The sequence below is a fragment of the Trematomus bernacchii genome, unplaced genomic scaffold (genome assembly GCF_902827165.1).
Source record: "Trematomus bernacchii unplaced genomic scaffold, fTreBer1.1, whole genome shotgun sequence".
NCBI classification, from domain to species: domain Eukaryota; kingdom Metazoa; phylum Chordata; class Actinopteri; order Perciformes; family Nototheniidae; genus Trematomus; species Trematomus bernacchii.
The window spans coordinates 2,432,485-2,460,133 of NW_022987727.1; the positions used below are offsets into that span (position 1 = coordinate 2,432,485).

Here is a 27,649-nt window from a genome sequence, read left to right on the forward strand (position 1 = left end):
ATAATGTTTTTGGTGGGGAAAGAATCTCTCATTCCTTTTTTATTTATCTTACAGGATTTACAGTCTATAACCAAAAGGTCTCCGGTACAAAAGCCAAAGCGCAGTAACAAGGCAGCTGGAGACCGAGGCCCTAATGCACGGAAGAAGAATAAGAAGGAAGAAGTTGGAAAAAGTGCTGAAGCCCTGTTAAAGCAACTCAAACAGGTAAAGAGATAGCTAAATTAAGTTTCATGAAATGTTTCAAGTGGTTCATCCTTGTGTAAACTAACCGATTCACCCTTCAGGGTCTCTCTCTACTGCCCCTGATGGAGCCTTCAATCACTGCCAGCCTGGATCTGTTTGCCCCTTTCGGAAGCAGCCCAGCCAACGGCAAAGCCCAGCTCAAAGGATCCTTTGGAAATGCAGTGCTGGACAATATCCCCGACTATTATTCACAGTTACTCACAAAGGTAAAACAAAACATGTAATGGTTAGCTGTTGCAGGCTGCGCCAACATTTGCTTGCTGATTTGCTAGTAGGACAGCATATATTATTATACTATATATATATTTTCTTTTTTATAAATACTCTTTATTGAGTTTCACACATTTAACACAAAATACAGAACAATACACAACACCCCCCACCCCCCCCACAGACAGCCACACAGCACATCCACAATTTGACAACAATTGAATAATACTAATAATCCTCATTTACATAATCACAATAATATAGATAGACCACAAAGGATAAATAAAATATGTGTATACACACGCATATACATACACCTCATGCTGGAATACTATACTATATTTTTGTTATCGACAACACATCCGATAATTTTTTTGTTTTATCGTTGCACCTCTAATTAAAGCAATTTAAAGGATAGAAACTTTAAAAACAAAGTTGTTTTACAATGAAACTGTTGTTTGCCTTTACAGAGTAACCTTAGCAACCCCCCAACACCTCCATCCTCGTTGCCACCTACTCCTCCGCCTTCAGTCCAGCACAAGCTGCTGAATGGAGTGACTTCTGGGGAGGAGCTGTCTGAGGGTCAGAAAGACACCGAGACAGCAGAAGAGCCAATGGGTAAACAATGAAGGATTTGGCATGAATGAATGTTTTTCATGAATATACAATTTGAGTTTGTTGTGCAGAAATAGGGTTCTAAATACTTTATATTTTCCCTGCAGATTCTGTGAAAGAGGAGGTGAAGAGTGTAGACATCCTAGCAGCTCTCCCCACCCCACCACACAACCAGAATGAGGACATCAGGTACCACAGGAGAAGTCTGATGTCAGCTTGAATACGTGGATTTCTTGTTGCTGAATGGCTTTTAATGTAGGAAATGTCTCTCTTACAGGATGGAGAGTGATGATGAGGACGCTCCAGAAAGCATCATTCCGGCATCTTCCCCTGAGAGTAACGTAGGAGATGAAACGCCACGTTTCCCTCAACTACGGGAGCCCAAAGAGGAGGAGACGGAGAGAGCAATATCCCCAATCATCCCCCTCATACCTCGCACTGCCATCCCAGGTATTACACAACATTCTGGACGTTTTACGTATATATGTATCTAATATCAAACTTTTATATAACTTAAATGCTAGCTTTTATGCAAACTGCATATACAAATAATGTACTCATTTTCTTTTGTAGCATTCCCTGAAAACAAACCATTTGAAGCATCCGATAGCAAGGTAGTTTCCACCACCAACAATTGGGACAAGGCCAAAAACAACGAAGTGGCCGTCACCTTCACCCTGTCCTCTGCTGCAGCCAAGGTACAAAGCTATGATATCTTTGACTCTGTTTAACCTTTCTCTATTTTCAAGCAGTTAACACAAATTTGAACTGACTTTTTTCCAGAAACTGAACCACGTCATGTTGGCCATGGCCCAGCTGCTTAATATACGGATGCCAGGTTCTTATGAGGTGACGTTCCCAACCCAAAACCCTGACATGTCTGGAGTGGAGGGGCCTGGAAAAGGACCCGAGCAGTCGGGTATGAATTTAGAGATTACTGTTCATGTTGTCTCATTGGGTTCAGACGATCACGATAACATACTGTGAGTGTGGCTCATACAAGTGGAAATCTCCGGTTTTGAAAAGTGAAGCTAATGCTGGAAGGGCCCTAAACTTGTATTCTTTCTAATGGCCAGCAAGGGGCGACCTAACTTAACTTATTGTTTATCTACAACCTGTAAGTGTATTAAACCATAAATAAAGATTAATAATGAGATGGTCATGTTTTCCAGGGGCTTTGTGTACAAAGGACGGGGCTTCACTCAGTCAGGATGAGTGGCTAAGGCAATTTGACGTGTCTCTACCAGGCTGTACGTTGAAGAAACAAGTGGACATTCTGGCTCTCATAAAACAGGTACGTCATCACAGTCTTAAAGGTCCCATGTCATGGCCATTTCTACTGATCATAATTCCATTGTTGAGGTATACTAGAATAGATTTATATTGTGCAATTTTCCGCACCCCCAAACGCGGCGCACCTACAGTGTAAGCGCGCCACAGTTTCCCCGCTGCGAGGCTCCACTAGCACACACCCCCCCCCAGCATGTCACAGTTTCGCCGCTGAGAGAGTGTGTGTGTGTGAGGAGCTCCACGGATTGGATTTGGGTATGGGCACGTCACTGTACCCAGGAAGAAAACAATGGAAAAAGAGAAATCTCCAACGAGGCGTTCTGGGGCAGCATAGACAGGTCTTTTCTGTGTTAGAGTTTTACTCGCTACAGGGTGTACTTTGAGGGTTTGTGACTTTGCAGACCGTTTACATGCAGAAAAAGCTACATAACCAGGGGTGCACATAACTGGTACGCAGATACGCATGCGCGGCAACAATCTGAAATGCGTACAGTCACTTGTGTCACAAAGCGCATTTGTGTACCGACGTACTTGTGAAGCTTTTCCAGAAGGCGGTTAGATCACCGGACGACAGAGTCGGTCTCCGTGTGCACAGACAGGGCTGCTGTTAACGTCGGTCTGTCCAGCAGCACTGCGCTAAAACAGCTGATCACAACGTTCACACGCTCTGTATTCCACTACCACCCCCCCCCCCTCCCGTTGACATTCGCGATACAGAGGGCTTCATGGGAACTTTGAGGGGAGCCAGAAGTTGGAGTACCAAACACTGACTCCAGGTACTCATCTGAGTACCTCACTGAGAAAGTTGTGTGCACCCCTGTACATAACACACAAGGTGATGGGTAATAACCGGAAAAGCATGACATGGGACCTTTAAGAACTGTGTGAAATATTGATTTGATGTAATACAATCAAATGCAGCATACGGTATATTCCCTGAAAAGTGTTAACTTCATATGTGCATTTTTCTCTCAGGAGTTCCCAGACGGAGAAGACAAACCGGCTCTGCACTGTTACACCACCAAAGTCTCTGACTTAGATGTTCGCCACCTTCCGGCTATTCCAGTGGAAGAATCTCCCCCTCCATCGCCTTCCCCTCCATCGCCTTCCCCTCCACATCCTCCTCCATCGGTCCCAGCTCCCACTTGTGAAGCCGAACCCTCCAACAAATCAGCTTCTCCATCTCCTCCTTCCTCCAGTCCTACCCTTCAGATCAAGATCAAGACTGAGCCTGAACCTGAACTGGGTGATGGTCCTCCTATTGATGCTGCTCAACCAACTGATGTCACAGAGTCTGGTGTTGCCCCTCCAGAGTCTCAGAAGGCTGCACCACAGTCGGAAGATAACACACCAGAGTCTAAAGATCTTGCAACACAGTCTAAAGATGCTGCTGCAGTGTCTGAGGTTGCTGCTCCAGAATCTGAAGTTGCTGTTCCAGGATCTGAGATTGCTGTTCCAGGATCTGAGGTTGCTGCTCCAGAGTCAGCCTGTGATCCAGCATCTGCCTCTGAAGCTCCAGTTCCTACTGATCTTACTCCTTCTGAAGATCGTCTGAGTCTTGCTATCAAGGAGGAGAACTTGGCCACTGATCTTGATCAACCAACTAAAGATTCGGCACACATCATGGAGTCTTCCCCAAAGGCTATCAAGCAGCGCAGGCCGCTCTCCCCTGATGAGGTGATACATCCCAAACAGAAGAAATGGAAGGGGATTCGCTGGAAGCGCCTTCAGATTGTCATCACGATACGTAAGGGTGGGTCTAAGAAAGAGAGCAGCCGCGAGGTGTCGGAGCTAATGGAACGCCTTCGCATTACTCTACGACCAGACAAACTTCCTCGAGATAAACGTAAATGCTGCTTCTGCCACGAGGAAGCTGACGGAGCCACAGATGGGCCGGGCCGGTTGCTCAACATTGATGTGGACTTGTGGGTGCACCTCAACTGTGCCCTGTGGTCCACAGAGGTGTATGAGACGCAGGGCGGGGCCCTTATCAATGTGGAGGTAGCCCTGCGTCGCGGATTGCGGACTCTTTGCGCATACTGCCAGAAAACAGGGGCCACAAACGGCTGCAACAGAATGCGCTGCCCGAATGTTTACCACTTCGCCTGCGCCATTAGGGCACGCTGCATGTTTTTCAAGGACAAGACCATGTTGTGCACCCAGCACAAGCTGAAGGGCCCCAGTGAAGATGAACTCGGCATGTTTGCTGTTTTACGGCGTGTGTACATTGAGCGTGACGAGGTGAAGCAGATTGCCAGCATCTTACAGCGGGGTGACCGTATCCACCTTTTCCGTGTGGGTGGTCTCATCTTCCATGCTGTTGGCCAGTTGCTACCATCCCAGATGGCCAACTTCCATTCGTCCACTGCCATCTTCCCTGTTGGCTATGAGGCCACACGCATCTACTGGAGCACACGTGTGCCCAACAAGCGCTGCCGCTACCGCTGCCGCATCAACGAGGACGATGGTCGCCCTCTGTTCGAGGTGCGTGTTCTGGAGCAAGGCATGGAGGATCTGCAGTACCGGGACACTACTCCAGAAGGTAAAGACTCCTGAAATGCTTTCACTTGCTTTCAAGTTGCATTGTGAATCTGTTATACTTGTCCTCTTGATATGAAAGTGTTTAATTCGCCTCTCTTGTCTTTAGGGATCTGGGAGCGGGTGGTTCAGCAGGTTGCTAAACTCCGAGATGACTCGGCCATGTTGAAGCTGTTCACTGAGCATGTCAAGGGAGAGGAGATGTATGGCCTCACAATTCATGCTGTCATGCGTATCACTGAGTCGGTAAGGAAATGTGTCAGGAAACAGTATCAGTATCACAGTTAATTGGTCTTTGTCTCCCAGTTGTAATTCAAGCACTTAGAAAACCAATATCCACACACACTAGGGGTTGTCATCTCCTTATATAGTAAACTTGTGAACAGATGACAAAAAACAAACAACTTTAAAGTGTACCTGCCAAATCAGTAGAGTATTGGATCTGTAGATCAAAGTGCATGGTTAACATGATGTGTGTTTGTTGTGTTTCAGTTGCCTGGAGTGGAGAATTGCCAGAACTACCAGTTTCGATACGGCCGTCACCCTCTGATGGAGCTCCCTCTCATGATCAATCCCTCTGGCTCTGCTCGCTCTGAGGCCAAAGTCCCCACACAGATCAAGAGGTAAAGCAGCATCATTTTAACAATTAGCCAAAACGGGTTTACAAAAAACTCTGCTGTACACATGTTCTGGTAGACATAACATAACTGACAAAGTAAAACCTGTGTGATAATGCTAAAACTGTTTATTATTTAAGTTCTATAAAATGTGTACTCCAACTGGCAACATTCACAAAACTAATTGGCTTAAATCAAGTAGTTTGACGTGACTTTCAATGTTAGATAAAAGGAATTGCAGCTCATTTAGAAACCAAGGCACAGCATTTGAAACTAATAATTTGTTGTACTATTGCTGTAGACATTTTATTTACAAAGAACCACACATTTCCAAATATATCTTAGAAATGTCTGCATACCCACTCGCATGTTCTTCTCTGTTTGTCTGAAGGCCTCACACTCTAAACAGCACCAGCGTGTCGAAGGCCTACCAGAGCACCTTCACTGGAGAGCTCAACACACCGTACAGCAAGCAGTTCGTCCACTCCAAGTCGTCCCAGTATCGACGGCTGAAGACTGAGTGGAAGAACAACGTGTATCTGGCACGGTCGCGCATCCAGGGCCTGGGGCTGTACGCTTCCAAAGATCTGGAGAAGCACACGATGGTCATCGAGTACATCGGAACCGTCATACGCAACGAAGTGGCCAATCGGCGGGAGAAGATCTACGAGGAGCAGGTACGCCAATTTAGCAATAGCACTTAAATGCAAAGCACTCAGTAATTCAAGGAATGCACAAAAAGGGAAAAATAGTTTGGAGGTGCGGAAATAATGAATTGGATGCGATCCAGATTTATTCTACAGCTGCAAAAGCCTTCAGTAGCTTCAAGAAAAAGTGTTTAAACGTTTTCTGTTTTTTTTTCTCCCAACTTAGAACCGTGGGATCTACATGTTCCGCATCAACAACGAGCAGGTGATTGATGCCACTCTGACAGGAGGTCCAGCTCGGTAAGTGTTGATTTGCGATTGGCTTCCTCATTTTAAACCATAGCGTCAAGAAGGTTTTTTTTTAAACTGCCGTTTATCTCTTTTCCAGGTACGCCAACCATTCCTGCGCCCCAAACTGTGTTGCAGAGGTGGTCACATTTGACAGAGAAGACAAGATTATCATCATTTCCAGCCGCAGGATCCCCAAAGGGGAAGAGGTACGGTGCATTAGATAACTAACCCCTACAGACTTCTACACATCCATTTGATACTACCGCCTATTGCATGTTTTTGCAGACATTAACTGCCTCCATTTCTTATTTCCAGCTGACCTATGACTACCAGTTTGACTTCGAGGACGATCAGCACAAGATCCCTTGCCATTGTGGAGCCTGGAATTGCCGAAAGTGGATGAACTAACCAGAAGAAAGAAAAATGGAGAATTCCCCTCTCACTGGTGCCAGAACACTCCTGCGCCAAAGCCTTTGAATCCTACATAGCCAGTGCATAAGCTGTTTTGAGAGATGTGGAGGAAGGCCGGCCTCCATCACTGAGAGACTAAAGCGTTGACACCTGTAGCCAAAGGTTTGAAGAGCATTAATCAATAAAAGCAACCGACCTCCTCCATCAACAGCAGCTTGATGGTGGGACTTACTTTCATGTTTGGACTAGTGAATCACCTTTTCCTCAGCCAAAACCCTTTCCCCCCCCCCCCCTCGACTGTTCTTAATACTCTTTACAGTGGCTGGAATACAATCCTCAACATCTACCAAATGATTCTGACCCTCTGGTATCAATACTCGTAGTGGAGAGCTCAGCTGGAGCTTCGACAAAAAGCCATTTTAAAATACTAAGAATGAACTAATGATGCATTTTTATGTTTTAAGTCGGACCTATTTCCTGTCCCACCTGACCACACCTCCCCCCCCTCATCTCCCAGAAAAAGGCACTTTCCCCATCAAGTCACCAAGACAACACGGATATTGGCTAGCTAGACAATCTTGATGTGGCTCTGTGTAAGAACTACATATGATCGATGGAAAAAAAAAAGATGAAAGTTAATATAAAATTTGAGATGCTATTGATCTGTGGCTCCAGTGGCACCAGATGTTCTGACTGTGTGGAGTCCCATGGTGGGTTAGTTGGACCCAGTCTACCTCATTGATTTATCGGGAAGCGACTGCTTTGTATAAAAACTGTTAACTGCTACTGTGGAACGGGGGGGGGGAAAGGGGGAATGTTTTTATGGGCCTTCTCGGACAAGCAGGGAATCTTAAGCAGCAGGTTTGCTCTATCTACTCTATGCTGATGATGATTTACAATAATGAGCCAACATAATTATTATTCATGAATTGTTTATACAGAGGAAATATATGACAGTTTTGATAAGATATTGCATTAAAAATCACAATCAGAAGCTTAGCGGGTGTCCTGTATGCCACCAAATCCTCCTGGATGTAGCTTTTTCTTTTCTTTTTTGTTCTTTCTATTTATGCGTCTCAGAAAACCATGTTATGAGCTGTGTGAAAGCACAATAATATCCACCTTTTTTAAGTTGCTGAAAGACAGTAATGGTGTGAGTGAATGGCTCTAGGATCATGGGATAAGCAGTCTTTGAAGAAGACTACGATGTCTGAAATTAACCAATTACACATTTGCTTGTTGCTTCATACATTGAATTTCCACTTGATGAAAAACCAGCTGGTGGATGCATGACTACTGTCCCATGAAATGCTTTTTATTCTCCCCAATCTTTTCACAACTCAACCTTGAACTTTGAATCATGCCTCTTCCTCTCTGTATGATTTAGTGGACTGTTGTTAAACTTGACTGTAGTAAGTCTTCCTCTGCCTGAGTACAGCCTGCAGTGTTTCTACTTCCCCTGTAGTGTGCTGGTACTGTTCTCTTGAGGCTGAACTGACAGCAGGGAAAGACTTATTGAAAAAAAAGGGCATTTGTTTTCATTTCTATGTAAGATGAATGAAAAAGTCTTTAAAGGGAGCTTTACTAAAACTTCCTACCTTCCCATACTACTTTGTTTCCTCCTCCCCCTAACCTAAGACCTCACATGATTTTAAAATGCAAAGTTGTACAAACTGTATATATAGTATATGCATTAGGGGACAGCAACTCTTTATCAAACCCCTTTGTAATCAATAAAGTCAAAAGTGTAGAGAAATAAAATTGAAAAAAAATCAACCACTGGATATCATTTTAACAAAGATAAAGCTGTATATAAATATAAATATATGTAAAATGGCAAACTAATATCTTTATGTATATGAACCAGAGTGTTTTGCATTTACCTGTTTTTCTATTAGTGTTTTTGCTATAAGCTCTCAGAGACAAGTTTGTTAAAATAGGTTTGAGAATAATGTCTTCTCCAATCAATTGTGACGAGAAGCTGGTGTGAACTGTTTGGATTCATGTGGAGGTCGGTAATTAGACATGAAAATCCCTTCTTGCGTAAAGCAGTACAATGGTGCATAGCATTTGTATTTATGTAATATTGTTTGTGTTTATTTTCTTTTTATTTATGCTACTGCTTGTTGATTACCAAAACTTGTCCCTTAATCGGTCACAATTGGATTAATATACTCTTGAATGGAAAATCTTGAATCCCTAGAATATTGTTAGTGTTTCGCTTTTTTATATCTTCCCTATAGAAGTGAATGTGTTGGTAAACCTTGTGAAATGGTTACTTGGCCTAATGTATGTTATGATGTAATACTCAAAGTTAATCCCATACTTATTCTGGTAATGAATTGCACTCTCATAGTATAACGGAGAATTTCTCTAAAGTGGTAGATATTGATCAAGTATCCGAAGCAGTGATATATATATTTTTTGGTATGTTTCTATTTCAAGGGAAGACCATGATGAGACATTATGCCGCTCACTGGATTTTAGCCTGAATAATTTTTAACTTCTCTAAATCTTAATTTAAGTTCTCTGCATATCTTATAATTTAATAAAGTTTGCTCAAATTGAAGGTTTTTTTTAACCTCACCTACTTTTTAAAAAGACGTTGCATCTGTACAGCAGAGATACTTTTAGGGAATATGAATAAATCTAATGATCATTTTTATTGTATGTGGCATGTTTTGTATGGATATTATTTTGAATTGTACATATTTTTTTCAGGACGCCAGAGGTTGCATCTCTTTATATACAGCTGTCCCACTCCCCTTTCCCTTCATCTTATTTCTTTGTCAGCTTTTGTTTCTTGTAAAGGAAAATAAAATGCATTTTAAATATGTGCCATTCTTATTTTAATTAAGGACTCAAACGTCAATTACGATGAAGGAGCTTGATGGTTTATTCCTGAAATTATATGATATTATTATAGTGGACCTTTAGTCCTATGAAAGCAGGTGGTCAGTGAAACCATACATGAGATGCAGCTATAAGCTCTGGATAAAAAAAAATCAAGTGAACCATTAGTGGTGAATTTCGTCAAAGCACTGACATCTATTATAGCCTCTGGATTAAAACTGCTAGCTAAAAGGCCAGCTGAATAGAAACACAAATTAAATGTAACTAAAACTTGGCACAAACAGCATTAAGCTTGCCGATGATCTTTAAGCTGTCGCGCAATGCATTATGGGTGAAATAACACTTTACAGAAGAGGAAAACAATGGCCGTTGCAACCATAGATATATATAAACAATAAACGTGTTTATATATATATATCTATGGTTGCAACAGGGACACTTAGCGGCAGACTTTAGATTACAGTCTGCAACACAATGTAAAATTGTGCACTTTGAATCGCCACGTGCTGAAAAGTGCTATATAAATAAAATTGCCTTGCCTTGCCTTGCCTAAAATACCGTGCACTATTTAGTAGTTTTCTATCAACTGGACGGAAATAAAGAGAAAATAAAAGAAAAAAGGATAACAACATGGAGCCGAAACGACGTCCCGAAAATATATGGTACAAGAATAAAAATTGAAAGATAAACAGTTGAAATAGTTACATACATGCCAACCTTTCCAAATCCAAAAGAGGTAGGTTTGCGCGCGGCAAATGTGCACGCCCAAATTAGGTAATCAGAAGAAATGGAACCCCAGTAATTACATGTATAAACCATGTATTTAACATATATTGCATCATTTTATGCATTTTTCAGAAAAAGTGGTAGTTTGGTAAACAGTGACATCAACGACATGTTTGGTCTGTAAAATGCCCGAAAAGTAAAAGAATGGGATAAATATCCCAAAGTCTCCACATTTTATTATATTTTTAATGTGTTTCTGGTCCTCTTTCAGTTGCATTGTTGGAGAAGCCTGTGACATAAGATTTTCAACAACATAATTACTCTGTAGTTATGTTAGTTTGACAATAAAGAACCTTGAACCTTGACATTGTAGATCAGGGGTGCCCAACCTTTTTTGAACCGAGAGCTACTTTTAAAGTTGCCAGTCTGCCGAGATCTACCAGTCCAAATAGAGAGGCGCAGCCATTACTGACAGCCTACTACCAGGTAAATACACACTTCTACTTGTATAAAACTGACCTTTGTACGATTAATACTTCATAAAATACTGCAGATCCTTTATCTTACCTCTTTCTAATCTACACACATACAAGTATTTAACTGAAGCTACACAACAGTGTTGTTGATACATAGTTGGAGTTTATTCACACGTCACATACTACAGTGGGTAATGTTTTCAAGAAACATTGAACAGTGCTGCCACATATGACACAGGAAAAAAAGAAAAGACTCTGAACCCTTTCTTTGCCATTATATAAAAATAGTGTTGCTACAAAAGTATAAATTAGGCTTACTAATAAGACAACTCAGATCTGAAGCTACACAGGAATCTGCTGCCAAAGTGCAATAAAAAAGACACAATTAATAGAATCAAACCCTTTTTTTGTTGCATTTTAGTAGAGTATAAAAATAAATGCCTTTAATAGGATGCAAGCAACACTAGTTTCTTAACCTGAATTGATAATAGACTATAATCAATTTAAACAGAACAGATCTTAAAGTTTGCATTTTTATACAATCATTATAATGAATAAGTTCAAACAAACTAAAACGTACAGCTGATTAATAACGGTATCTAACTTGAGTTTTTATTATATCAAAAACCTGTTAAAATGCTACTGTTATTTTTACTGTCTCCAAAAAGCGCGTCGGCAGCCTCCAGGAATGCTTCTTTCACAACTTCGCCGTCTTTGACAGACTTCATGTGTTTCGCAAGAACGTGACTGACACGATAAGATGCTATGGTAGCAGCCTTGCTCTTGTTGTTGGGCCTGGTGAAAATGGACTGCTGTGCATTTAGCTGTCCTTTCAGGTCCCTCACCTTTTGGGAGCGTAGGGCAGAATTAGGAGGGAATTCCGTCTCGTAGCGTTTGTGCACTGTTTTGAAATGCCGCTCCTAAATTACCCTTCTTCGATAAAGCCACGCTCGCATTGCAGATGAGACAGATGGACTTTGAATTGGAATAGATACAAAAATAATCATCCTCCCACTCGGAGTGAAAATTATATATTTGGGGCTCTTTTGCTTCTGCCATAATTGTGGTCTTGTGTGTGCGGACTGCCCACCAGCCACGTCCCGATACATGGGGTCACGCCAATCACAAAGCTTTGATGCGTTCAAGTGCATTATTCTGGCACAGGAAGATTATGTTATAGGACATTAACGATAAAACAGAATATTGTTGTTCTATTTTTAGACACATCTCGCGATCGACTGAAACACAGAGGACTGTTTGTATGATGGGATCACAGACACGCTGCAAACGGTGTCCGCCAAAAGTCGAGTCCAGTGTCTATGTAGTGTCATTTTTATTTGTTATAGTTTGGGAAGATTGAAAATCGGTAGGGAGAGTCAGCTAAATCGGTAGGCGGTAGAAACATGTCAAAAGCGGTAGACTACCGCCCAAATCGGTAGGGTTGGCAGGTAGCTAAAAGTAAAGGATACACAGATAAAATATTAAGGTAGCTATAAATAATGGATAAGCTTACAGTCATGGAAACAAATATTGTAATAGTTATCTTAAAGTAGTTCAACAGTTGAAATAGTAAGATTAATATAAATGGATAAACAGTTGAAAAACGTAGTTTATAGTAATGGATAATAGTCTTAATAGTTAGCTAACGTAAGCTAAAGCTAATTGCGTTAGTAGAAATAGTTCTCGCTGCACGACATTTTGAATAAGCACCACAGTTGAAGACACATAAGAAAAAGAGGAATTTATTGTATATCATCTATATACACTTTTCAACATGTTCTGAAAAGATTTGCACAACATGAATTTTCTTTAAGAACAGGATGTCTGATGGTCATAATGGCAACGAACCAAACATGGAAGGTAGTGTTTTGACAATTTTGGTTCAACTGACAACAATGTCTCCGTTTTCTCTGCCAGCTCTTCTTCTCTGATCGTCATGCTGAACTTCCACCCATGTTAACAGTAGCAGCAACATGTCTGGGGTACATAGCCAACGACCCGAACAAAAAGGAAGAAAACAACAGGTAGGAAGAGGGATATTTTTTAAGTTCTACTCAGTGCAGAAGACCCAGTGTTTGAGACAGCATGCAACAATTGATTCTAACATGACACATGGATTCTGGATAAAGTGATGACACTACTAACATTAACTCAAGTCTATGTGGACATAACAGTGCAGAGCCCAACAGTGACAAATGTCAGTGTAATACTTTCATAGTTTTGTAGCAGACAGACAAGCTGCAGAAGTATAATGAAAACATGCAGTTACACTTAAGAGCATGTCAGTCTTTGAAGGTAAAACGTCTCAACTACTTTTCACATCTAACCGTATGTTCCCTGTGTGCGAACGCTCAGAAGCCTTGTTTATTTCTGAATAAATAGCCTTTGGCAGTATCAGAATTAAAGGTTACATGACACTCCTAAATATTCCAGTGTCAATGAGAAAGAGATGTCACCCCGGAGCACATTATGCAGAAACAGATCTGCATTAGTGAACTCCACAAGCAATTCCAACACTCGTACATACAAAAATAAAAACAGGTTGCAGCAAATTATCTGGGATCAGTAGTATCACCAAACTGCTATGAGAGGCAAGATAAAATTCCAGCAGATGAATGTCTATTTCCTGGCACAGTTAGGAACCATGCAGACGGATCACAACAAAAGAAAAAGTTGCATTCAAGCGAAATCAATGTTCAAATGTCACACTGGTGCTTCTGGCATAAAAAGGGGAAAAAAAAATGCATATTTTATATACAAATCATATGTACCTATTATCAGTAGTTTCTAATGTCAACGTCAAAAGAAAAACACCCATCATGATTTTTTTTTATACACAAAACTAAAAAATATTTAAAAACACAGCTCATGTTCACAATGTCTTCGCCTGTCACCAACAGGGGTTATGGCTACATCCATGTTAGCACTCAGTATCTTATTACAATGAATGCAACAACCCCTTAATCTAAGGTCTGAAAGATGGTCAAACCTGGACTGAACTACAACAGTAATTTTCATATCATATTAGATTCTGGCTTGTCACATCTCACAGTGTTCATTAATATGAAATAAAAAATATCCACAAATAAATAAAAAGTAAAACCATCCCAAACATTATCCCTGCCAAATTAACAACTGGACTGGACCACATCTGTTATGCGATACCTGCAGGTGTCACACAGTGTGGAAGCTACAGTAGAGTGCAACTCCTTTCTGTGGGATCAAAGAGCAAAAAAATTGCTTTTCATGCTTAATTACCAAATCTCCCATTACTGGATTTGTCTAACACGCTACAGCCTATACCAGAGGGCATCTTGGTGTCTTTGAAACATGCTACTAGTCCAGACACCATTACACACCACTAGAAACAGTGCTTTGGCGTCCTTCCCCCTTACACACACATTCACAGCAACACAATGTCACGATGCATTGCCGACAGAATAAGAAGTGTCATTATTCTTAAACTTAAAACATTCCCGGCTTTTGAGGACAAGGTAAGTCCATCATGGGACATATTTCAGAGGTAAAAAAGAACAAACAAAAATATCCCGTCACTGTACAATAGTAATAATTCCTGCCATGGGAAATGAAAACTAAAAAAAGTTTGGAGTGTGATGATATTAACAGTGGTAGTGCTGTGGCCCATGGAGTAGGGGCGGTAGAAGGGGAACAGGGAGGAGACACGAGGAACAAAAGGAGGCAGGGGGAGAGAAAAGTCAGAAGGGGAAGGATGACTCAGTAGTTTTGGCTAAAAAGGTGAGGTAGGCCTCGTCACAACTTGGAGTGTGGCTTTAAAACTGGCAGGGTTTTTCATTTGCAGTCTTTAGTGTTTGTTTCCTATGGGAGTGTTTTCTGGAGGTCAGCCCCGGGCCGCTCACATCTTGACATCCTCCTCCACGCTGAGCTGAGAGAGGGTCTTTTTGATGCGCAAGGCCGTCAGTCTGGCTGCCCCATTTGCATACCAGCACTCCCTCATGATTTTCCCCATCACACGCAGTGACTGCAGGAAAGGGAACACATGATTGGTTAACAAACGTTTTCGAAACATAAAAAAAGGAAAATGACACTTTATTGCAAAGGTTGCAGATAACGACAACAATCAGTATAGTTAACCAACATTGGGAATAAAACACTGCTGTGAAACATATCAATTTTCTGGCGAACACAATTTTAACAGTGGAAATAACATCAATACTACGCCACAACATTGATAAAGAAATGACCAGTCCCTGGTTATCAGGATCACATGTTCAGTCCAACTGCCTTTCTATACACCCACTGAGAGTATTTTTAGAAAATAATCAGCTGTTATTGTATAGCTGATACGAGTGTGAAATACCTCGTAGCTCTGCCACCAGTTGGGCACATTGGGCCTCAGTTTCTGGTCACACACCAGCTTCCTCATCTCCTCTATGGAGGGGTCCGAGGGCACGAGGTCGTAGTAGGGCAGCTGGTACTCCTCGTGGATACCTGCAGAACACAATGAGGAGGCCTTATCAGTCTCTGTTCGCATGCTCCTGTTCATTAGACCGGATCATTTGTACAAATACATGTGTAATTATAATTTATGAATACACCACCCCCCCCCCCCCCCTTCATCAGCTGTTGGTGGTGGTCTTACCTCCTGCATTGCAGCGACGCGCAACCTCCCAGTACACCAGGCCTAGCGCATAAATGTCAGCACACTTGAAGGAGTCAAAGTGTTTCATGTTGATGGTTTCGTCCAGGACTTCTGGAGCCATATACCTAGAGGCAGCAATGAGTAAGAGCAATCATTAGCATTTTCATATAACACGTTAAACATTTTCAACTATCTTATTTAGTGACATGAAATCTTAACTTTTTAAAGCCATTTTCTCATTTAAGAATAATTATATTTTCAAAAACTTCTATGGATTTACAAAAGGATAATGCTGGACACATTCTTTATTGTTCAATTCAACATGAGAGACAGTAACAATGTGTCAGTCGATACACTTTGTGACTATTCTACCCTGTTTGTTGCACTCAGACCCAAGGCCATTGGGTCCTCCAAAAGACGGAAAAATGTGCTCAAAAATAAATAGTTTTATTTTGTAAGGTAAAGCCCTTCACAAAAAACGGGGGGCTATTTTCAGCTCAACATTAGTAGATTCTACTAAGAATGAACAGCAACAGTACAGTGTTGAATGTGGGATTTATACTTTAATAGTTTTTGGACACAGTGAAAGTCAGGGGCACAGAGCAACAAGCCGTATACTTGTGTTCTATTTATTTACTGCTGCTTTTAATCCTTTTGTTGGATTTGTAAACGATTTAAGAAAACTTCCTGTAGCCAGACTTGGCCTTAACAAATCCCTTATGTATGCCTCCGTCTGTTTGCTTTTAAGTGAATGAGTATGGAAACATTTACCTCTTTGTGCCCACGCGCTGGTTCGGAGCTATATCGATTGTGTCTGTGATGGACTCGTGGCGGACTGCCAGGCCGAGGTCAGCTATGGCACACATGCCATTCTTCTTAACCAGGATATTTTTAGACTTGAGGTCACGGTGAGCAATGCCAGGCTTACCTGCAGGAGAGCAGACAACACATCATTACATTTGCATCAAAAGCAGAAATAGCAACATGCTTGCTGACTGTAAATAACCACTGTATTGTGCATATGAATTCATGCACCTGCAGTGTTCATTTGGTTTATTAATTGCATTCCGCGCCGTAACATGACAGTCCATCTCACCCTGGGTGCCGAGGATTTCCATGTGTAGATGAGCCAGTCCGCTGGCTGCCGACAGGGCCAGTTTGATCATCCCCTCGATGGTGACAGAGTAGCGGTTCAGGTAGTCAAAGAGAGAGCCGTGCTCATGATAGTCTGACACTAGCCACAGCTGTGTCCATGTACCATTGTCTGAAAGAGAGCAAATAACAATTAGAGAACAAATAACAGGGAGTATATACACTTACATACACTACATTTTAATTGAATAATGAATTTTGCCAATAGCCAGGTGTTTTTCTTTAACCAAGCAAGACAGGAGGCCGATAGTGTCCTTGTTTGCCCCAGTAGCTAACAGAAGCCATGCTCAGTAAGAAAGAGTATTAAAAAAGGAAGTTATTTTCAGGTACTTTCCACAGGAGTAGAAGTTAAATTGAAAAACAAAATGCATCATGTCCGTTGTTGTTGGTAGTTGCTGGTCTTGTTGTTGGTAGTTGCTGGTCTTGTTGTTGGTAGTTGCTGGTCTTGTTGTTGGTAGTTGCTGGTCTTGTTGTTGGTAGTTGCTGGTCTTGGGAGGAAAACGGAAAGTGATCCCATTGTCTTTGCGAATGGGGTGCCAACACTCTCTTTGACACGCTTGGTTATGATATAATGTTTTCCTCTAAAATAGGGTTTCAAAACGTCAAAAGATGACATTTGGTGCCCTTTAACTGTCTGTACTTCCTTTAGTTTTTGACTTGTTCCTACTGTGACTTTCTTGTGGGTGGTCTAGGAATTGCGCCAAGTTTTACACAGCCCACACAGTTTCTCACCTTTATTGTCTGCTGCAATGAATCCCAGGATGTTCTCGTGGCGCAGCATGATTGTCTGGTAGATCTCAGCCTCTCTGAACCAGGAGCGCTCCTCTCTGGAGGAGAAGATCTTCACCGCCACATCTCCTCCCCTCCACTTCCCCCTCCACACCTCACCAAACCGACCCTTTCCTATTATCTCCTGCAGTACGATGGTCCTAGCCACCGTCCTCTGCACAAACAGGGGCAAACCTGTAAGCAGAAGAAAAGAGGACAAATTAGTCAGACAGAATGTCTTATGTCTTATGACAGGTTGTGACGAGTGGTTCAGCAGTTTGTAGTTCAGGATAATTTCCCTAAGTGTTGCAATTACATTTACAGATTAAAACATGAAAGACTTGTCTGCTACTGTTATTGTTGAGAAGACACATAGGCTGTGAACATATAAACAGCATGTACTGACCAGAGCCTGATCCAGAAGTGGACATGTCGTAGATGAGGTCCTGCAGGGTCTTGTCCTTGGCCATGTACAGATGATCACAGGACGGGTCCTCTACCTCTAGCCTCTGCCTGTGGCTATAGGCCCTCTGGTGATGCTGGAACAGGAACACTCCGACCATCAGCAGCACACAGAGAAGGAACACCGGCCCCGCAATGACTGCCACCAGCTCCACCGGCCCCCAGGAGGCTGAGGCAGACCAGTCCCCCTCCTTTGTTGGGACTAGGAGAGCAAAATGAAAGCGGTTACACTCACTTGAAACAGTGCCACTGTCAAACTGATAGTGATCTGATGTTGATGATGTAGCCTTACCAGGGACTTCAATACTGTTGCAGTAATCTGAATAGCAGCAATGTGTGTTGAGCAGGCCTTCAGCGCTCAGACAGTAGAAAGGTTGTCCTGGGGGGACCAGATTGTCCCGGTTGATACAGATGCGTACATGTTGCTTCTTCTCCTCGATGTAGTATGTGGAGGCCATGCAGGCGCCATCTGTTTCACATTCAAAAGCAGTCTTTTCACAGTTTGTGCAGTTACAACGTAACGCTGCGGGAAAGGAAAGTGAGAGTTAATATCAATTCACACAATAAGGTTTTGAAAGCACCTATTTAACGCCCACATTACATCCAGCAGGGGGCGAGCTAACCCCAGACATTCATCACAGGATTCAGTAGAGGCATTTTGTGAGATGCAGACAGAGCTCGGAGTTGAGAAGCAGCCAGGCGGCCCTGAAATCAGATCCTTCACTGCAGATGAACCCAAACACGCAGGGTGGAGACGGACCGGCTCAGTGGGACAGACAAAGTGAAACCCAACAAGGGGAGAGAGAGATCCGGCCAAATCCCCAATGCAGCATTCTGCTCCATTACTCTTCTCTGTCTCTCACACAGAGAGCTGCCACTGTTTAAGCTAATGAGACAGAAGTTTTATTGAACACAGCACACTCCTGCTCTGGGACCTATTAAAGCAGATACAATGGAACTCCTGCCACCGCCATAATAAAACGTCTGTGCTCCATCTACACATTTAAATAAGGTCAGTGCTAGAAAGTCCACAAAAAAAGCTGCCACGTCAAGAAACAGAACCAGAGTTGGTTGGGAAATCTAAAAAGCAAGAAATGACCAACTCATTAGATTTGGAGTTTAATGTGATTTTGAGTCATAGCACATGCTTCTCATTTAAAGTAAGGTCAGCACAAGAGGCTTTTTCCAAGGTTTTCTACAACCAAACACACTCAAAGATGAACGCGGAACTAGTTTCAATGTGGGGAAAAGACAGGGAAGCCGCTAAGCTTGATTGAACCTCTGTCAGTGGTAGATGACAAATTGTCTGACTGACAACAGAGCTGTGCATGAGGCATGACAGGCCATGACCTGATCCATCGTTCGAAAAACAAAGACTACACTATACTCAAAACTAAACACTGTAGACTTGGCAGGACAAGATGATTGCACCCAAAACAACACAGGAGGAGACACAATGCAGAGAAGAATTTAAATCTGTATTCTCCCTCATAAAGGAGGCGGTTGGACCACGGACAATGTCTGGATCAGAAGAAAGAAAAGATTTTAAGAGTGGCAAGCTTCCACTAATCCTCTGTGTCTTATCCTGAGGGTTTCTTTGACCAGATGAGCTCACTGATCTCCGCTGTTTGCAACAACTTGGGTCCCTGTCAAAAGGTGTTAGTTGAATTCAGCACATTCTTGAACCAACTGAGTCGTCACACAATTACTCTTCTGTTCAGTTCAGTTTTTTTTTTTCAAATACTCCAAATGAATGGTTCTCTGATTTCGCCATCTGCATGCAACATCCCAGTGGCCAAAACCACAAACCCGTGTCATAGGAATATTTTCCATTTATCTGAACCCTGGGAGGATGCTTTTTGTTTGAATGCATTCTTTGCATGTAGCGTGTGAGCTATGCTTGTCCACTGTGCAGTAACTGGAAATGTGGAAAAAGTATATTTCTCATCTGTTTGGGTTTGCGTGTGTCTTGCTCTCCAGGAGGTTATCGGGAAAATTGCAGGAAGTCTTGGCGGAGAATGTCCAAATTCACCAGTGTGCGTGTAAATGGAATTTCCTGCAGATTACACCGAGGTAAAGCAGGCTGGAACTTATTAAGAGAGAATAAACAAGCTGTGTGACACATCACACTAATCTGCAGCAGTAATAGATCAAATAGTTTCGCCAAAATAAAACACATGACAAGAGTAACGGATATAGGTTAGAATGCTGGCTGACGCTGAATATTCATCATTCAATTCAGATAACTTTCGCATTTTTCCATTAGGCTTCTCTCTTTTAGGCATGACATCAGCTGGGTTTAAGGGAAATAAATCATTCAGCAAGTCCAGAAAGGAGACATCATCATAAAAAAGAAAACAAATGGTTCTTCAAAGGGCATTTTTGTGATTATGTTCTCCAGACTACACCGCATTACATCCACACGAATGCAAGCTGGATTTGATGTCCTTCATGTTTCTCATTAGACTTAAACTGAAGGCTATAAACTACTTCTTATGACTTACACATTGCGCAAATATGCAATAACCTTAACAACAGCAATCTAATAAGAACACATGATTTTAAATGAACAGGCTCATCCATCATGGAGACTCAGTGTGTGGTAAGACAGATGTTACACAGACTCACAGACTGAAGCTCAGGAAGGAAACCAAACATGGCTGAAAACACACACATTCCCTTCTCCGATCTGCAGTGGATGGTTTGTGGTCTACCAAGAGTTTGGTTTGTGGCAGGACTTTGCCTTTCGTGAAGGCTAGCTTGTGAATATAACATATGTAGCCTGCTTCCACACAAACAAGCAGTATAGGTGGCCAATATGGAGGAAATATATGACAGAATCTGCTGTTTTATTAATAGAGATAAAACATTTTTTAGGGAAAAACATAATGTTAGTGTTCCCTAATAAATAATTGAGGACATTCATCACATTGAAGCAACAAGTCAATACTGCTACAGTCCTGCTCATTGATTTGCCTCTTATTATTATGACCCAATACAACCGGACATATGAAAGGAAAGGAAAACCTCTATAGGAAAACAGTGACAGCACAGAATATATATTACCATATCATCTGGCCGTTTGCCTTTTTAAAATAATGGCAAACTGTTAACACAAATCCAAAAATCCAAAATGAACATCATGCAAGACAGGGTACTAGTACAAAACAAACTCAACCCATATCTAAGAAAGACCTCCTGGCCCACTAGCCTTCAGCAAAACGCTCTGCATATCTCACTGTATTCAGAGCAGAAGTGTTACAAAGCTAGACTTGAATGAATATTATCCAGCCTAAACACACATGGATCTGAGTAGAGGCAGTTTCGGAGTGAACTCTGCTCTTGTATCCACATAATTGGTGGTCTTTACACTGGTCCTTTGTGCTGAGATTAAGACGACATGAGGAGGGATTGGACTGGCCCCGCACGAACAAAGAGCAGAGTGGAGTGGGGGAGCGCACTCCTGCGTGGAGCAGCGAGGGGGGATGGGTGGCACACAGGGGACAGACCAGGGTTAGCAGCAACAACCCCAATGTTAGGGGGCTGCTCTGGGTCAGACAGGATGGGGGCGGGCCCCACGTTGGTCAGGACAATACGGAGGGAGGGGGCAGCAGCGGGGGAAACGAGCGGGCTTACAGGGCCCCCCAGCTGCGGTTGGGGTTTGCCCAAGTGACCAGCTGCGACCGTCATTAAAACCCAGTCTAGACTTTGACTTACGGGAGGGGGTGAATAACAGGAAAAGGGAACATTGGAGAAAATGGGGAGAACACTGCATTCGCAAAGAGCAACTCCTTTGAGCTGTTAGTGTGTGAAGTTCCTATCATTCCGTTCATGTTGAGACAGGAAATGGCTGACACAGCGAGGAAGGGATTAATAAAACATTGTTGCCTTAACTTGGACCCAACTAAAAACCACAGCATAGTCCCACTCCAAACACCTTTACACATTAACCTTCATGACCGCCTTTTGTGTGCTTGCTTGTATGAGGAGGAGTTCACTCTACTCATGCCGAGCAACCCAGTCAAAACAGGAGGTGAACTTCCTAGTATGGTGAGATAATAATAAAGTCTGTGGAAAATACACGTGGTCGCCGCAGGGCATCCGGGGTGCACAAACACAGTGGGTTTCTGGGAGCTGAGCGACGCAGACAGAGACAGTCGGGTACTTGCGCGTGTGTGTGTGTACGGATAGCAGAGCCCCATTACCAAAATGCCCTGGCTGAAATTAGATCCATACAGATACCAGACTGAGAGCTGATCAAGACAAGCAGACGCCACCAGACAGTGTGAGTGCAAACACACACACAAGGGTGCACATACACACACACCGCAACTGTGTCCTAATCAATGCTAGGGGATGGAGGAAAGTCATTACCTTTGTCTGCATCTCGGGGTCAAATTACTGATCTGATTCTAAAGTGGAGTCTCTGGGGCAGATGATGCTTCTACTATCTCTACCAACCACCCTCTAGGCTACATCCCATCCTGTCTGTCTGCTGTCCTGGATGAGTTCAAAGGCACAAAAACATTAGCACAGGCCTACTTTGGATTTTATGCTGCAGCTCAAATGTCCAAACTGGTCCATTTTGCCTCTATAATGCAACAGTATATTACAGCACTGTGAGCTAATGCATTTGCCATGTGACTTGAGATTAAACCCCTTTCTGAGTATTAGCAGACCGGAGATTTAACAAGTACTCCTTTATCTGTCTTACTTACTAACCGTTTTATTGAAAAAGCTCAGCTCTAGCTAGAGTGTGGGATCTTATAATAAAATCCTATTTCATGACACTTATCTTTGGTGATGCATACTTTCATTGAACAAAAGAAAACGAATAGAATAAAAAAAATACTCTTACCAAAGACTACAAATAAATAAGATGTATGGAAAAAGAATAATGATTATAAGGTTATTTTGCACACAACGCATAATCAGATAATGTTCTGACACCAAAACAGCTTCTCTTGTTATCCTCACCAAATGTTCCAGACCCAATGCTAAGTTAATGTAGTAAAAGTGCCCTTTTGTATTGAATTGTTTTATTTGCATTGTCATCATTGCATTGCGTTCACTTCAAGCACTAGTTAGACAATACACACTAACACTATATCCCCCATCAAAAGATTTCTTGCCAACTACCATTCTCCGGATCGCACACCTTCAAGCAGAAAACAACGAGGCAGGGTAGGTCTAATCTGCATTCCAACTGAAGCCAACAAAAACTTATTTAACACTTCTTCAAAGAGATGTGTAATGGAGGACTGGTATCAGGTTCAGCCCTTTAGACATGAACTCACATAGCTACCGGGTCTGTCTGGGTGTACTGTGACAATAACAACACTCCAAGTACACTTTCAAGTTTGGCACAAAAAGCAGATGTAAATTTAACCCGAAACATACACAACAAAAAAGGACAAAGTGTTCTGGGTAAATTAACAGCATGTGAAGTGGTCAGCAGAAGGTGGAATAGCTGGCTCTGCAGTGCTAATAATCCCTTGTGGTCCAACATCAGTAATGGCCACGCTGGGTCAGTCAGAGGCTACGCTGTCTGCTGTAGCAATTAGGGCCCCGCGCGTCCGGGCCATCGGAGGTCATTACCAACACTGGTCATTATGGGGGGGAAACTAGACCCCCCCCAGACCTGACTTGACCCCATCTGAATCAATGCCACATTATAGAAACTGTTGGTAAACACAGGTGTGTTTTATATTTTTTTTTAAAGAGAGGAGGATTCCAGCCCAGGGAATAACCTTACCGTTTAAATATATTTAAAGCTTTATGCAATCATAATTTGCTGCAGGGGTTCTGCAGCCGAAACATCTGTCTGTCTAGAACAGGTCCCGACAATCGCAACATATTTTAAGATAAAAAAATATAACGTTCTCATTTTCAAGTTTGAGTCTGGAAATATTACCACCACCCCTTCTCTGGCCAAACGCTCTGCTCTTTACTGAAACACACCTTTGAACCCATTTAGTTTCAACCTTTCTTCGTACATTCCCTTGGCTCCGATCTATTGGGCAGGTGTACACATGTTCCAGGCTGAAACACTCATGTTTCCTCCACCTGAACTCATTCACATGATGACATTAAACAGCACCTGTGGCTGAGTTTAGCCCCGCACAGGCAGTTCCCTAAACAAGTTGAGAGGTAGAGATTTCATTGTCTCCTGTTGCCTTATCTTTGATTTTACACAGAAGCAATACAGAGATGTACAGGAGTCTCTAGATAGCTTGTAGAAGGGCTACTAAAAGTGAGTGTTCAAGAGGTAACCAGCGGCCTTCCTTTAACCTGGGGGGTAACCATAACCCATGATAAAGCTTGATTCAGGACTCAATGGTGGCTGGTAGGTAAAACAGAAATGGGACCACAGATAAAGTACAGACTACCTTCTGATAAAGCACCAGGCCTATTTATATGACAGAGATGGAGAATAAAGAGGGCGTGGGTAAATGAGAAAGAGAGAGACGCGCCCTACCTCACGGCAATGTGGTCGACAGTGCCCATATCACATTGCTATTTTGCTCAGTGCACCCAGGAAGACTGCGTCACACAGGCATGAAATGCGGATAACACTAGTGACTCCTGAATACACATGAAGTCAACAACAGGTGACACATCCATCAAACCTGTGAGTAAAGAGTATTCTCACAGAAACATACTACACTAACCACAGGCCTGGAATCTGCTTTAGCGCAGCTACTTTCAGGTCTGTCTGGTTTCAGCCCATGTGTGGTGTAATCCATTATAATGGTGTGAAACTGTGGCTCCAGACAGACGTGTGGGCCCCCTAAACGGCAGACCTCGCCAGCTGGACAAACCCATCATCGCCTGTCTGCAATGGCCACACATTCACCCCCACTTTCCCCTCACACATCACTGATAATATTGGAGTAACCCAGCCAAACAAACTGACCACTCAGGTGTGAAAATATTTACAGCATGCCTTTAATGAAGCAATCCACCTTTGTGTACTGCACCCTTAACTAAGCGGGGGAGAAACATTTATGATTCTTGGAAACATGATTCAACTGTTTGAGGCTGTGTGGTTGAGCTGTGTCTCAGCTGCAGGAGCAGACGGGGTATTCAGACTGAAGCAGCCCCATAACTGGCGCCTCAAAAGACCCCACTTGCCACATTTCCATCACAATGAACCCAGACTTCAACTGTGACTTCTGTCTGGGTATCTGAAAGCACGGCTGTTGTCACCCTATGCCAGCATTCACTTTCTGCTGGAGGCCACTAAGCAGCCTTTTCACTCCATACAAATGGACCCCAATAGAAGGGCTGCCAGTGTTTACTCTCAATAACACATTTCATGCACAAAGTAGGTTAGGCCTTCATTCAGCGACTCCATTCTGCTCCATCCAGTGCAAACATGTGACGACACTGCCACTGAGCACATTGCATGTGTTTAACCAGTCCGTTATCAGCACTGAGTGTTGTCCCATTGCAAAACACTGATAAGCGGTCACAATCCAACAGGAGATTGTTTTATAAATATGTTAGCCCAGCAACAGATAACTTCGACAGTAGACTAAATATAATATACTACACAACAGTAGACCGCGTTCATACAATTGTTGTATTAAAATGTTTTGTTGACTAAGGAAAAACAATTAACAACATTATTAAACTTTAAACTGTTCATTATCCAGTTAGCTAGCCTGCGTTAGCCTTGAAACAAACACCACCACCATGTTGTTGTTGTTGTGGTTACTTGCTATGTGTTCAATAACGACCATTCACATGGCGGATTTTTCCTCAGTTGATAAAAATCAAAATCAGACAAAACGAACAAACCAGCGGGACTTTTGTATCGGGCAAACAGCAACAGTGGTATTGAGGTCAACGCTAGCTTGATACGGTTAGCCAAATCCCCGACACAACGCGCCATGACGAGGAGCGACAACAGGCGATGCCCAGTCCGGGAAAACAAATCGAGACAAAAGCCGGAGAGGTGCTCAGATCAAACTTACCTTCACCGACGGCCACTAACCCGCACAGGGCCAGCAACGTTAGGGCAACTTCTCTTAGAGCCATTTCTTCAACATTCCCATCTCTGCGCGATGAAATGCGTCCGAAGAGTGTCGTTATCAACACGAGCAGAGCTGAAACACAGCCACAGACCGACCGCACACACAGACACACCGCCAAACACTAGCCAGCCAGCCCGGGGAGTGACGCGTTTAAAGGGGTGTGCGCGCATGTTTAAAGGGGAGGGCTGCCCGCTGCATGTCCCCTTCTGCCACCGCCGAGGTCACGGCTGTGTGTTGTAAATACAAAATGTTGAATGGATTACAAACTTCCAGTCTAACATCATCAAAAGATTGTGCACGAGGAAAGTTTACGCACCGTTTGAGTGAAAAATGAACACATCTTAACGTTATGCTGTCTCAATGTATGTAATGTGATTTTCGACTAATTCACTGGTCCATTGCATGAAAATGGCCGAAATGCTGTTTCTAGCCTCTTTTTGTACGTCAAATTTAACTGAGTATCTTTGGATTTGGACTGACAAAACAAAACAATTAAAGATATTACCTTGGACTTTAAGGAAATGGGATGGACATTTTTCTTTTTTCTGACATTTTATAGACGAAAAGATTACGCTAAACTAGATAATAAATACAGAATAAATAGCATGTTAATGATCATGAAAGTAATTGCTGCAACAAAGTAATGTGTAGCCTACAGATTTAAACCAGATTAAACACTTGTGAATTCAGTACTGATGCAGCCTTCTATAACATATTCCTGAATATGCATTTTTATTTAGTTTTGATTGCTAGATACAAGCATTTTTTATCTTCTGTAATCAGTATTCATTTTGATGGGAGCAATGTGTTTTCAAAGACTTTATGGATGAATACATTCAATCTTTAATATTGGTTGGGGTCGTAATGTGGGATGTGGAGAAAGATCAATTTGAACTATAAAAATATGAGAGCCTAACTCCATGTTATTACTAGAAATGTTTATCATAAATTAACAGAAACTTTTCTGTTTTTAAAATCTGTCAGGTATATCTCACATTTTTAAAAGGATCTATATAAACTAGTTTTGATTGAAACTCCTTAGGAAAGGCCTGAAACTATTCCATAAAAAAACCAAAACAAAACAAGTGGAAGGTTATGTTGAATCATGAAATGCCTCTGACATTTGAAATGGGTTTAATCATTAAAACAGATCTATGAAATGATAATTAAATTGGGAGTCAGGTTGGATTGGTTTGGCCTTCTTGACTTATGTGGTGTGGTGGGTCTGTTTGAAGCAAAACATTTATTTAGGGACTCTTCATTGGTTTTATTAATGAAAATGTAAATTCATGTTATTTTTAGGAATTAAGAAATAGATTTCAATCATAAAGATAATGGTAAAGAAGGTCAAACTGACACTTAGCCGATGACATCTCTGTTATTTTTACTTAAAAATATGTATTCAGTCAGCATTTTATTTTTTAAACACTAAATGATGACTTGTTCTCCACATCATGATTTTGTTTTTATGATATACAATGTTTTTTTCAGATCATGCCAAAATTAACATTATGGATTAATTCTGTATTTTTGCCTAAATTGTTTTTTTGTATTTCAAGACTTGAAACAAACTGCAACAATATGAAGTAGTCAAAATACATTCATCTGCTCGGGTCAACATTGTTATGCTCGATTTATGCAATCCTGATAAGTCAAAACATACATTTTAAAACAAAAATGTATTCAGAAA

General features: G+C 42.1%; 2 protein-coding genes across 2 annotated transcripts in view; one reads left to right on the plus strand and one right to left on the minus strand.

Annotated features, from left to right (window-relative positions):
* Positions 1-9,698, plus strand: part of kmt2d (lysine (K)-specific methyltransferase 2D) — a 31,482-nt gene extending 21,784 nt beyond the window's left edge. Inside the window, 15 exon segments of the mRNA XM_034145057.1 lie at positions 55-204; positions 285-449; positions 924-1,071; positions 1,176-1,257; positions 1,346-1,518; positions 1,642-1,766; positions 1,852-1,987; positions 2,241-2,362; positions 3,334-4,900; positions 5,006-5,142; positions 5,389-5,519; positions 5,905-6,190; positions 6,387-6,460; positions 6,549-6,657; positions 6,767-9,698. Of these exon segments, the coding sequence (XP_034000948.1) occupies positions 55-204; positions 285-449; positions 924-1,071; positions 1,176-1,257; positions 1,346-1,518; positions 1,642-1,766; positions 1,852-1,987; positions 2,241-2,362; positions 3,334-4,900; positions 5,006-5,142; positions 5,389-5,519; positions 5,905-6,190; positions 6,387-6,460; positions 6,549-6,657; positions 6,767-6,859 (3,498 nt within the window). The 3' untranslated portion in view covers positions 6,860-9,698.
* Positions 9,699-12,643: 2,945 nt separating this feature from the next.
* acvr1ba (activin A receptor type 1Ba) lies at positions 12,644-26,108 on the minus strand. Its single transcript, XM_034145100.1, has 9 exons — positions 25,900-26,108; positions 18,213-18,443; positions 17,865-18,122; positions 17,423-17,653; positions 16,635-16,802; positions 16,310-16,466; positions 15,539-15,663; positions 15,257-15,387; positions 12,644-14,917 (listed from the first exon to the last, which is right to left on the minus strand). Exons 1-9 carry the CDS (start codon positions 25,961-25,963, stop codon positions 14,792-14,794), a joined length of 1,491 nt encoding a protein of 496 aa, XP_034000991.1. The 5' UTR covers positions 25,964-26,108; the 3' UTR covers positions 12,644-14,791.
* Positions 26,109-27,649: the final 1,541 nt, after the last annotated feature.